Below are 14297 nucleotides of genomic sequence, written 5' to 3' on the forward strand. Positions count from 1 at the left end.
CATACCCCTGCCTTGCTCCCATGACGTCTGGGAGAGACTCCAGGCCTCCCAAGCTGCAGAGGAACACTTCGGACGGGATGGGGCTCCATCAGAAGGCACAATTACACATTATGGGCAATTCATAAATACCAATTAGCCTAAGTGCATGTTTCTGGACTTGGGTGAGGGGTGACCAAAGTACCCAGAAGAGACGCACAGCGCATACGGCCCGATGGTGGGATTCAATCCTTCAGCCTTGATGGTGTTAGGTGACGGTGCAGCCCACTGGCCCACTGCGCTGCCGTGACACCCACAAAGCTCACCATGCCATACGAAACGATTACTGCACAGAATTAACCTCTCCGCCTTTGGTTTCAATCGCGATGTGGAACAGCAGGAGGTGGCTATTTAACTTAAAACCTCGGTATTATACTTGGTAATGTTTTCTCCAGGCTACACTAGCAAATATAAGTGCTCTCACAGGGTGATAATGACCCATGCCAGTGCCCCGCTATCCATAGCATACGCGAGCACAAAGACTGCGTATGGCTGTGCAGAGTAATAGCCCAAAAAAGTCATTATATAGCTCAGAAATGCATGACAACGTTCATCTTCTGACCTACTGTCAGCTGACTATAGGGCCATTTTAAGAGTGTATTGGTGGAGAATGACCCTGCAGATGGTGCATCAAAGACATGGCGCAGAATCACACACCTGTGCCGCAGTTCTGAGAAAATGGGGAAATTTGCAACTTAAATGATGCACTTGCAGAAAAATTTCCTTATATAATAATATAATCAAAGAGATTAACTATAACTTTTCAATCAAACGATATTTTGTTTTCCTATTGTGTTCCTACACATTATACAGATTATACAGTCGTCCCTTGGTAACTGCGGGGATATTGGTTCTAGCCCCCGACCCCCGCAGTTGTCCAGATCTACAGATGCACAAGTCCTGTATATAAAATGCTGTAATATTTGCACATAACCTACACAAATCCTCCCATATATTATACATCATCTTCAGTTTACTTATAATACCTTATAATACCTTTAATTTATGTATAATAGTTCTTATACTTTATTACTTAGGGAATAACAGCAAGAAAAATAGTCTGCACATGCTCAGTAGAAAAATAAATAGAATTAAACGCTATATGTTGAAAATACAAGCACGTATAAAAAATGATTGATTTTAAATAGAAAAAATATAAATGAATTCATTCTCTCTCTCTTTCATTCCCACTTCATTTGCGTGGATTCAGCATAGTGCTCAGAGCATATGGCAACTTTCTGGATTTAGTTTTTATATTTTTGATCCACGTTTGGTTGATATGCAGATGCAGAGCCCATGGATACGGAGGACTGGATGTATTAATAATTAAGGAGACTTATTAATTATAAGGATGTTAATCCTTTCAGAGCTGACTCTCACCAGATCTATGCTTATCACAATTAAGTACTGCGATCAGGAGTTAGGAAGATGATCCTCCTCACCCAGCACTGACCCCCCCCACCCCCCATCAATCTGCAGTGACATCAGCATGTCCTCCTTAATACTTCCTATCAATCTGCAGTGACATCAGCATGTCCTCCTTAATACTTCCTGCATGACTCGGCCCTTCAGCTTTAAGTGGCCCCTCTCTACGGCATGCTTTGCCAGCTCCTGCCCCCCCACCATGTTTTGCGGCGCTCCTTAACATGCCCGGGGGGGTACACAGCCATAATCTAATTAAACTGTCAATCAGCAGTATTTGAAGAACATATATTCAAAAAGAGTGGAAAATAAAAACAGAGGAAATCTTATCTACAGAATGTGTCATCCCCCCCCACTCAGCTTCTGAAGGATTTTAACAGGTTTACAGCCCCCCTCCCTCCCCCCCGGTGAGATTCATTACCTGTCCTAATTACAAAGGCAAATGAAATCAACTGTAATACATTATTAATGGCAGATTACCATTGGGATTTGTATTCCACAATATAATATTTTCGACCTGTATTCATAGTTAAAAAAAAAAAACCAACATGGAAATGTAGGCGCCACAGGTACCACCTCCTCAAACTGGCATTCCAAACCCATCTACCCATCCGTGTGGAGGGGAGCCTGGAGCCTGGAGCCTGGAGCCTGGAGCCTGGAGGCTGGAGGCTGGAGGCTGGAGGCTAGAGCCTGTCCCAAGCAGCATAATGCGCATGGTAGCACCCTGGGCAGGAAGCAAGGCCATTCTCACTGTAGGCCACTTAGGGATACGCACCGGCCTATATGCATGCCTTTGGACTGCAGGAGGAAACCGAAAAACAGGAGGAGAACATGATAACACCACACACAGACACAGACACACATGCACATGCACACACATTCACACACGCAGACACACATACATACACACACAGACACTCATGCAGACACACTCACACACACATATACACACGCACATGTGCACACAGAAACACATGCACACACACATGCACAGACATAGACACACATGCAGACACACACAGACACACATGCACACACACAGACACACACGCAGACACACACACACAGATGCACACACACACACTCTCACATACATACACAAACACGTTGGCACACTTACAAATCCAAATGGGGACCTTCCATTCATCTCTAACCCCAATCACGACACCCTTGACTCCTACCAGCCCTAACCTTAACCATAAGTAACCAAACAAAATACAAGACATTTGGCATTTTTAATTTTTTGATTGCAAAGATTCTTTTTTTTTTAAATTGCGTTTCCCCTTGTGAGACCCAAAAAATGCCCCCGCAAGGTCAAAGTAACAGGTCTTTATCACACTGTGGGGACATTTGATCCTCACGATGCAAAACATGTATGCCCACACACACACACGCAGACACCCACATGCACGCACCCACACACGCAGACACACATTCACACACACACATGCACACACACACACACACACAGAGGAGGTGGGATTTTAAGCCCTAACCCTGGAAGAGTGATGCCACAGTGTTACCTGCTGAGCCCCAGCCCTTGACATCATGTCCCCAATTTAAACCCCACTTCTGCTCATGCATTAACACCTGCTGACATGACAGGTACCATTTTAAGGGTGAGTATGACCTTGTGAGTAAACAGAAAGGGTCCCTTCTCCAAGCCTGAGGGACACACTGCACACACACTGATGACGCAGACAGCACTACACACACAGGCTGTACTGCCCGGGTGAAAAATCATCACTGCTGCACTTCATGTCGCTGAAGTAGCTGGATGCTATTTATTGCAAACTCCATTACCACAAATCTCCATGTAATTGTGGGCACTGTATACATGTACAGCACTCTTTCACTGCATGTATAACAGAGCCTCCACGCTGTTTCACACAACATGTACTTTGATTCCTATATTTGGTTCCTCCAGAACACCCACAAATTTAACACAGCTGATTGTACAGCACAACTTTCGGATGCTGGTCACAAATCAAGGGTGCAGGTCAAAGGAGCTGCGAACAGGTGTTCCACAGCAGCCTAGGAACAACAGCTATGTGCCAGTGGATCGTACTGCTAGGAGTGCACAGAGGCCAAGGTTTACAATGCTGTCAAACCTACCGATTGTCCCTTGGACACTTCCAGAATCTGTCACAACCCAGTTTACTGGTGAATACATGTGGTGACGGGTTTCAGTGGGGAGGGGGCAGTACAACTATTTGTTTTAAATCTGTTAAAACCTTTATACAAATATCCTAGGGGATTCTCGGGGGGGTGGGAGGGGGGGGTAAAAATCCATTTGTGGGTAGCGTACCATGACAGTCTGACTTCATACGGCGGTTTCCCAGGAGACATGGAGGACAAAAATGACGGCTGAGTTAACTCTCTGTGGCTACACGGGTCTGGGGGCCCCCGCGCGCAGCTTTATCATACTTCAAACACTTAGACACACACATACACTCGCCGGAATTGCCTGTTATGTCCTGAAAGGTATATATAATGGACAGGATGGTATGCATAAAATTGCTGTGGATATTAAAGCTAGAAAAATGTTTTTGCCACACTCGAGCACCTGGCCCCAAAATCTTTATGGGAACAATTCATTTAATCCCAGAAACTGACTTTCAAATGTAAAACCGTTTCGCCTGTGTTAAATTTCTCGGGCGGCTTGCTTCTGTGGGAATGATGCACATTCCCAGGAAGCACGCCGATGACTCCTGCCGCCCGCAGGCGTCGCTCATTTCAGTGGCGATCTCCTTGCCCTCAGCCTGCCTGGGAATGGGAACACTGGGGGCATGTGTGCGTGTGTGTGTATGCGTGTGTGTGTGTGTATGTGTGTCTGCATGTGTGAGTATGTGCATGTGTGTGTGTCTGTGTGTGTGTGTGCATGTGTATGTGCCTGTGTGTGTGTGTGTCTGCATGTGTGTGTATGTGCATGTGTGGTGTGTGTGTCTGTGTGTGTATGTGCATGTGCGTGTGTGTGTGTGCATGTGTATGTGCCTGTGTGTGTGTGTGTGTATGCGTGTGTGTCACTGTGTGTGTGTCTGCATGTGTGTGTATGTGCATGTGTGGTGTGTGTGTGTGTGTATGTGCATGTGTGGTGTGTGTGTCTGTGTGTGTATGTGCGTGTGTGTGTGTGTGTGTGTCTGCATGTGTGTCTGCCTGGGGGGGCATCTATCTGCACCACAGTGACTTTTTTCCTGGAGCTGGTGCCTGGTGAGCCAGCAAGCCAGCCTGTTGAAATTGGGTGATAATTTATAGCCCCACACCCATTTTAAAAGTTACACCAATGCAGAAATGTGGAATAAAAACCGGTGCAGATGCCAGTTCCAGCAAACCCCACGGCATGTCGGAGGTGTAAACTCTGGTTCTAGATAACACAGCCATAACATAACAGGAATATCATATTAATTTCACCAAAATTTAAAGTCTCGCACATCTTTTCCTGCAAATCGACAGGCTTTACCATCACGTCACTGAAAGCATGTGAAAGCACAACGATGGATGGCCTCCACACGTAAAACTGGGCTGCAAACATTAGCAGAATCATGCTGCTAATCAACTGGTGGCAGTACGCCGAGTTATACAGTGCGATGTAGGTGCAGCATTCATTTATTTCGCCAAAGCAGTGCTCGCAGTAAGAGAGTCATTGGGACACGTCTAGGTCATTGCATCTATTGGTCCCTGCTCCCGGTCGCAGTGGTGACCATCCAGGTGGCAGGGCAGAGGGAACCGTGCTGAAGGGAGAGATATGCCACAGGCATGGGCACACTACAACTGCTAGAACACTGACCCAGACACCTCCCCTCCACCCCAACCGCACACACAAACCCACAGACAGATGACAACGGTCACGCGGAGCGGGGAGACGAGACGCAAATGAGTTCATTTACTTCACTTTGTCCAGGAATGAGACAAAGAGATGGGGACAGATCAGAGCGTGAAAAACAGAGACCGATAAAGAGGAAAACAGAGAGAGGGAGGGTGAGATAAGGAGGCAGGAAAGAGGCGTAGAAAAGAGAGGCTTTCACTGGCAGAAATGCGATATTCACCCTTTGCAGAAGGTCAAGCAAGGAGCTCCAACATACAGGTAAAGCGAGAGGAAAAGAGTCACAGACAAAGATGCACATGGGAAAAGTGCTTTGCCTTTTTGGACAGAATTACACAGGAGTCCGGCGACTCAACAACATCTCAGCCAGATTAATTAGACATGTTCACAGTCACACAGATATCTAATAGAAACAATTAAAAACACACACACGCGAAACAGTGGGGTCTGGGTTCGGATCCTGCTGTTCTGCATTTATTTTCTGGCAGGTGTGAGGAGGCCACTCCGACAGGAAGGTGAGGCGGTTGGGTTTGCTACCCCATAGATGTTCTATAGCAACATGGGTCATCAAATGGGCTTCAGTGGCACCACAAACGGAGCGGAGCTGCTCTACAAGAGCGTCAGGTCATTCAGTGCAGGCCCAGAAAGAGGCAGGTGGCTTTACCCCCCAGGGTTACGTAAGCATGGGCCAGTTCAGCCTCGAGCAAAGAAGACTAAGGGGGGACATGATCCAGGTCTATAAGATTCTAACAGGTCTGGATGCTGTTCAGCCAAATGGCTACTTCAATATTAGTTTAAACACTAGAACTCGTGGCCATAAGTGGAACTTAGCAGGAGAACATTTTAAAATGAATTTGAGGAAGCACTTCTTTACACAGCGGGTAGTTAGAGTATGGAATAGTCTTCCTGCTAGTGCAGTGCAAGCTAAGACCCTGGGTTCCTTTAAATCAGAGCTAGATTAGATTTTAATATAGCTCTAAGCTATTAAGTTCTCCCCAAACGAGCTTGATGGGCCGAATGGCCTCCTCTCGTTTGTAAATTTCTTATGTTCTTATGTTCAATAAAGGGGTCTACCTGTCATTCCAGTTTGGGTTAAAATTGGGGGGAAAAGCTTTTAATAAATGCAGAGCAAATCGGTAAAGGTCATTTATACTTTTCAGTTTGTTTGTTTTCATCACACTTTACAAAATTTGACATTACATTGACGGATAATGTACCATAAAAATATTCAGGTGGCAGTGACTCCTATTTCTTCTTCTTTAATAGGTTTTCATGTCTGGCTTTCACCCTGAGGTAACAGAAGAGGAGCATGGAAGTGTGGCACCTAGAGAATGGTTCCATTTCGAAGGAAATGGCAAAAAATGAGCATAAATTGAGCTGCGGCTGGCGTTGAGGGAGTAGGGGCTGGGGGTGGTGGGCTCTCTTTCTAGGGTGGGGTCTGCATGGGTGCTGAAACACTTTTTAAAGAGATATTTAGGTTAAAAGCTTAAAAGCAAAAGGAAGGACATGAAACTCCCGCAGCATATAGTATTATCTCTGACTAATAAACAACTAATTAATATTTTCAATGGACACTCCAAGATGCAAATTCAGATCCAAATACCATCCATACTCTGTAGCTGATTGTCCTATTGAAGATCATGGGGGTCTAGAGCCTCTTTCTGAGGCTATGGGCACAACGCAGGGAATAACCCAGGATGGGGTGCCAACCCATAACACTACATACTAACACTACAGGGAAATTTGGTAACTCCAATCAGATTCAGCATATACTTGGACTGTGGAGGGGGGGAACCCAGAGTGCCCAGAGGAAGTGCCACAATGACACGGGGAGGACATGCAAACTCCACAAACATGGAAGCAAGGTGCAGCCTCAAACCCGGGTCCCCGAGGTGTGAGATGACAGCACTAACCACAGTGTCACCGTGCCCCCCTCCTTGGATTGCCACCTTATCGTGACCCTGGGGGCTATGCTGTCGGAGGCAATAGCCCCTGGTAGGGTCTCCCAAGGCAAAAAGGTCCCAGGGGAGGGGCCAGACAAAGAGCAATCCTAAAGAACTCTTATGACAAAGAATTCTATCAAGGTCTCGTTTCCTTTGCCTGGACTAGGGTCACCGGGGCCCCACCCTGGAGCCAGGCCTGGGGGAGGGGCCCGTTGGCGAGCGCCTGGTGGCCGGACATAACCCGAAAGAGGCACGCGGGACTGTCCCCAGGTGGGCCCACCACCCACAAGGGGAATGTCAGGGGTTCGATGCTTTGTGGATCGGGTGGCGGCCAAGGGAGGATTGTGCGCGAGATTGAGAGATATCGACTAGATATAGTCGGGCTCACCTCAACGCATAGCGTGGGTTCTGGAACCAATCTCCTGGAGAGGGGCTGGACGCTCTTTTCTTCTGGAGTTCATTCTGAACTCCTTAAGTTTAAATATAGGAGCTCAATGAACATCAGCTCCCCTACTGACATGCAAATCAGCAAACCAATAACCGGGTGATATCACCGCCACTGCGCCCGGACATGGGAGAGGCACAAACACGTAAGATCCAGACACCACCCGAGCGTGCGCCGTTTACCTTTCCATGACAGCACTCCAATGGGATGCCCTGCTGCATGGCCACAGTCAGGCAGAAGCCCCAGCACAGGCCGGTAATGTGTCCTTAACTGAAAGCCCCGGGAGTTAATGAAGAGAGAGCACTGAGAGAAACTTGAGTTGATCCAACCGCGGAGGCGGGTCTTTGGGAGACCTTGATAAGTTTCGATTTTTCAGAAAAGCGGCCCATCAGGTCTGGCCCATGTGGCGAAATCCCATTAATTTAGAGAAAGGTTCTCAGCGGGATTCTTTGGTTAAGCCTGGACCCAACAGATCTCTTCTGAAGAGATTATGCAGCAAACACCTTTCTGCCACAAAATATCCACACCCCAACGCACACACACACACGCACTGAAGCATACCCAGATATACACATGGTGATGCGATCCATTTAAAGGATCCCTCATTTGTTTAAGGACATAACTGTGTGGTGACCTTTGAAGTCAGATCCATTCCTTTTGAAATCAGTCATGTGCAGCAGCATGCAAAAAATAGTTATCTGGAGAGCAAGAAAATCATTCAGGCAGAATATCATTTTAGTGCGATCTTTGCCACACTGATTAAACTGTAATCAGCGCAAATGATGGGTTCAGCCAGGTGTTTTATAACATTGGTGGAGAAACTTAGTAATAAAATATAAACTATTTTCCAGACAGCTATCTTGATGTACGTAAGGAGAAGCTGGCCCGCCGGTTAGCTCTGAAATCCTGCTCAGCTTCCCAGAAATAGAGGACTCTCCCACCTAATGGTAAGGTTCTGAACTGAAGTGTGTAGGATGGGGTAGAGAGCACACCGAAGCAGAGATTAAGGAGCCTTACCCTGATGCCATCCTGCCAAGAATGCTCCTTCTGCAGCTGCTCCGCCTCCCTGGCCAGTCTCTGTGGAGGACACAAGGTGAAAGGGAGAGGTGAGTGGCTTTTCAGCAGTTTAATGACAGGCTTATTCAGAGCTCTCACTCCAGGGTGAGTCAAGTTCTCTGGATGTCACTGGCACAGGTCACCATCCACCAGCACATCAGACAGGGACAGTATGGCATGGGCACCATACAGTTCATATAGCTTCTACAGAGGGGCAAATTAGGGTGACTTTGGTCTCCAAAAACACTGCTAGACTCTAATGCCTGAGTACCTCCTTGCTGTAGTCATTTCCACCCTCATTCTCTCAAAACTCATTTCCATCCCCACTTCCATCAAATAAGACCCGGCATCTTGCACAGCGTGTAAATTAATTGTGAAACAGCTTAAATGTTTAACTTTAACATCTATGGTACCAACTTGAATTGCTTTTTGAAGGAATTCCCAAAATTCCACTAATTATACTGCTCTATATTATATCTAAAGTGCTTCTTAAGGTGTAAGGGTCAAACTCTCAAAGTCTTCATATTTCATATTCAAATTAATAATGACTGAATTATAGAATGACATTCATACACTATATTTTATACAACAATTGTGAATCTTTCTAAGAGTCCACTAAGTGTAAATGTCAAACGGCAAATGTTATATATCTAGTCAAAAGACTATACCTGTACTGAAAGAATAATACTTAATTTCTCCACTGCAAAAAAAACCATAACCATTTTCAAAGGAGTGATCGAAAAAGACTCCCCCTCCTGTCTTCGAAGTTCCTATACAATGGTAACATTTTCTATACTATGGAAACACAAGAGGCTGATGGACTAATTAGCACCCCCCGCCTTGAACACTAAGCAGTTGCGAGCTCAAGAACCTCTTTGGAGCTTGGCACCATGGACAGTTAACACATTTGTACATTACTTTGCACCCATTGATTTTGTGTCTGGGGGCAAGAACAGGGCAATTCAATCGTTCCAGTAGAATGGAATGTGATTTATTGCTACAGCCATTGGCTGAGATTGTGGAAGGTTAAGTACCCCCAAAGAGCATTGTTTTATCTGCCCATAATGTGTAGTTGTTACTTCGCAGCTTGCATCATTTTCTATTTAATCCTAGCTCTTCAAATTCTACACATCTATATGCACTTTGGTACAACTTCACTGGCCATCTGACATCAAAGTCTTGTTTGATGTATTGTGTGCGCTCTGGCATTGCCTTTGGTGTGGGGTAGTCTTTTCAGCCAAATGACCACTGTATATGGCATGACCACATGCAGTAATTAGGCGTTCAGCAAGAAGCTGCGCAGCCTGTTACTGGACAACTGATGAGTTGAGATATCAAAAACGCTGAAGAAATTGCTATGATTCTCTGTCAGTCTTGGGGACTTCAGAAAACAGACTGCTTCTTATTGTCTGTCCCAACCTTTTTTCTCTCATCGCTCACTAACTCTCTCCAATCAAGGACTGACCTTTCTGACCTTTACCCTAGTAAAGGGTTCCAGTTTAAATATACAATCAAAACACATATCTAAGGATTTCCATCTGTCAGCTGAACCTCCCCACTGCACAATGCTTTGACAGAAGACCTGAAAGACATTCATCTCTGTTTGAGCTTGCATGAGCCTACAGTAGATATCCTCTTTCACCTTGCTGCTTACAGGTCACACTTTGAAGTGGGCAACAGGAGCCTTGGGTATACTGTAGCAGTCATCAGCATACAACAGTTCAAAGGACTTCACATATACCCTGCAAGAAGCTTATGACCACCTTACAAAATACTACTGTTAACATTTAAAGCCCTACATAATCTTGCCCTATCCTATCTCAGTGATCTTCTGCAGAACTACACTCCCTCCGCTCCTCTTCTGCAGGTTTACTTTCTGTCCCAGACATTAAACTCTCTACCATGGGTGCTGGAGCTTTCCCCCACACTGCACCCAAACTTTGGAATTCTCATCCCTCTCATATCACGTCAACTGGACTCTATGATACAATTTAAAACCACCGTTAAAACTGAACTTTTTAAACTGGCATGCTCACTTCCATTCCATCTGTTTGAAAACTCACAACTTATTACTTTGCGATCTCTGATTTATTGCAGTTTTTATTAGTGTCATTGTGTTTGTTGATGTTTTTACTTTTGTGAGGTGACACTGAGTGTCTTGAAAGGTGCCTTTTAAATAAAATTAACTATTATTATATTCTTTGGGAAATTCAGGTATTTCTCACTGCATTCCACCATTGCCTTTCTATGGGAGATAACGATGAGCCAGTCAGCCAAGATTGTGGCAGGGATCTGATAATGATCTCTTGTGCCATTTGCACTGACCACCACACCCAAGTAGAGGTTCTGCCAGTATATCAGCCTTGCTGAGAAACCCATGAAGCCAGAGCATTCTCACCTGACCAGGTAAACAAGAGACTGGCAGATGTGAGAAGGCAGGTATCTCTACTGTGCCTTTCATTGTCTATAGGTACAAGTCATGTTAAAGAAATTGTACTTTATCCCCTTGAGTTACCTCAAGAACTTTTTATTATGCGATGTGTTCGGTTGCAGAGACGCAAGACTCACTTTTCATGGGCAACTGAGATTGAGTGACAATGGGGCCCTTTTTGTCTTTCCTTTTGTATGGCTGTTCATTCTATTGTGACTGGAACTGTTTCTCAGGACACTGAATTCTGAAGTCAGTGCCTGTAGTTCTTTATTCTGAGAATCCTCATGCTGATCAGCAAAACGAAGGCTTCTATCTCTCTTCCACACCGGTCCTATGATTGACTTGCTGCTAGGAACTATACCACCCATAGGCCACCCCTCCTCCTTATTTGAATCCAAAATGACAGCTATGGAGAAGTATATCAAAGCAGCCCCCACATCTGGGTTCACACACCCCCCAACTTCACTGCAGAAGCTGGTTTCTTTTTTGAGGAAAAGAAATATGGAGCACCATGACCTTCTATACTTAGTAAAATCGCAATTAATAATCGTTGTCTTTAGTCCCTGAGCTGCTGCAGAAGGCAACCATTTTTACCAAGTTTGACTTGTGAAATGCATATAAATTATTATGCATCAGATAGGTTCATAAGTGCAAAATAAGGCTGCCACTAACAACTATTTTTCTACTGATTAATCTATCGACTATTTTACCGATTGGTCGATTAATCAAAACAATTAATTTGTCTCCAGAAATTCAAATAGACAGTTTAATCTAAGTGAATTTTATTTTGACAACAAACTCTATGTCATTGAAGGCTTTAGATAATGGACGCCGGTTTTTCAGCACTATACAGACATTATTTTTGCCCACAATTCGATAAACAGATTAGTAGTGTGCCTAAAATATTATTGAGAAGCAAACTGTGATGCCCAAAAGTTAGTAATCTGTATAAATTCGTCATATCTTTATGCTTATTAAATTTGGTTAGCGGAACATGTGTAGATTTTGGTAAATTATGGAAGCGATAAGCACTGAAGTCGCCGTAAAGAAAGGGACAGCTCATCAACCACAACATCAATTGAAAGAAGAAATATTGTAGTTAAACTACGTAAAAAGACATTTGTGGCATGGTGGTACATTTTGCAGATTAAAGTCATATATAGTTAAATATAGTTTTCATTTTTATTTCAGTTCACAAATAATTTTTTTAATCTAGTGCCTGTTTTCCTTTCAGTTTTAGTTTAACATAACCCTAACCCAACAAGGCCAACGCGTACGAACACACATACTGGCATCATCCATCAGCGAAGAAGGCACACAACTTTATGGCTTTAATAATGAGAATATTTAGCAGCTACATGGACAAAAGATATTTCGAAGTTCTCCATACTAATGGTAATTTAATAAACATGAACAGACAACATTTATGGTAGTTTCAGCTACTCTGGTGGTCCATCCTCCAGAATAGTGCCTGTGTGTTTTTGCTTTAGGTGCTTGTGCATAGTGTTAGTGCCGCCATGGCATGCCATCAAAACTTTGCACAATGTACAACTGAATTACTCCCATAATTACATAGTGATATTAAAGGAAAACATTTGTTACAAGCATTTTAGAAATTATTATTATATATTGTATTATTATATATTATATTTCCATTCAAATAAAAAAAAAAAAACACTGTGTCGGTGCACAATATTGAAGTCGGTGCATTTTCAGCATCGACGTCATCGACTTTGTCGACTAATCACAGCAGCCCTACTGGAAAACAGTCTTTGACAGGCATATTGACTAGTGTACAGTACCTAGTGATACCCTTTGCTGTTGTCCACACCCCTGCATCATTTCAAGCGTTCGTAAATGACAAGCCCAGAGACATGTTCAATCAGTTTGTTTTTCTTCTTTCTTCAAACTCTCTGGAAGAACACCTCTAATTTGTCCCACAGGTACTTTTTGAGACGCTTTGAGTTTCTCAAGCTGGAGAAATGCAATCTCCATGCCTCCTGTGTTTCACGCCATGATTCCCTCTCTGGCATCACTATGGTCCCAGCCAAGGTGCAAGCCAATTACAATTGGCCACAGCCAGCCACCCAGAACCCGCTTTACTGGAATTCACCAACTTTAACGACAGGCCTATTCAGAACACCAGGTCAGTGGCAGCTCCTTCAGAGCTCTCACTCAAGGGTGAACCAAGTCCTCTGCACTTCACTGGCACAGACCAACATCCAGCACCTTAGAACTTCCATTTGTGCTTGAAGTGAATACTTGTGGATTATTATCATTAACCAAAACTGAAACTATGAGAAAACATTTTGGCAAACTGAAGTAAAATAAACAAATAAATTAAAAACCAAAAAAACAATTAAATGAAAACTATAAAAATTGCTTCTGAAACTAACTGAAAAAAAAACAAAAGTCAAATACTTTTCGTTACTGTTTTCCATTTAATCATTTTCACCTAAAGTAATGATTTGTTTATCTTAATTGCCATTAATAAAGCCCGGAACATGTTTTGCCCATTTTGAGGACATTATTACATAATGCACGCTGTGCATTCAGGTAGAATTTTCGAAGGATCAGACACATAAAATAGATAAAACCTAAACTGGAACTATAATATATAGAAACTAAGCGGAAATATATCTTTAAAATAAAAATGGATAAAAACAAATAAAACCACACTGAGAACTAATACGGAACTTTATAAAACAAAAATTGAAAATAATATAAAACTACAAACAAAAATGATAATAAAAAAAAACTAAAACAACACTGCTATAGGCACAGGACTAAGTGACACTAGCAGAACAGAACTATAATGTGGGCAATTGGGATCTTCTTGCAGTGAAACGGAAGAATGATGATGTGGTTATAAGGAGCAGAACATGCTTTTGTTGAATGGACAGAGTATAAGAGTTACGTCTTATGGCATGCTTACCGCCTTACGTTAAGCATGCCATACATCTGAACCCATGTCATGCACGATGAGTCTTCAATCAGTTTAATGCCAGTTTCTCTCATTGCCCTAGTTCTAAGAATACCAAGGCTGATGTCCTGCTGTGGAAGTACGATGTCTCAGAGTAAACAGGAACCTGAACACATTACCGCAGGATTGGGCATCACAGCTCCTTGAGCTCGTTTCCA

At 43.8% G+C, this 14297-nt stretch overlaps 1 protein-coding gene across 3 annotated transcripts in view; it reads right to left on the reverse strand.

Annotated features, from left to right (window-relative positions):
- cacna2d2a (calcium channel, voltage-dependent, alpha 2/delta subunit 2a) overlaps positions 1-14297 on the reverse strand; it is a 261328-nt gene that overhangs the window by 125420 nt on the left and 121611 nt on the right. For all 3 annotated transcript variants that reach the window (XM_023821052.2, XM_023821053.2, XM_023821051.2), the window contains exon 4: positions 8687-8746. In XM_023821052.2, the coding sequence (XP_023676820.1) occupies positions 8687-8746 (60 nt within the window). The remainder of the gene's footprint in view (positions 1-8686; positions 8747-14297) is intronic.

This window comes from Paramormyrops kingsleyae, chromosome 6 (genome assembly GCF_048594095.1).
Source record: "Paramormyrops kingsleyae isolate MSU_618 chromosome 6, PKINGS_0.4, whole genome shotgun sequence".
NCBI lineage: Eukaryota > Metazoa > Chordata > Actinopteri > Osteoglossiformes > Mormyridae > Paramormyrops > Paramormyrops kingsleyae.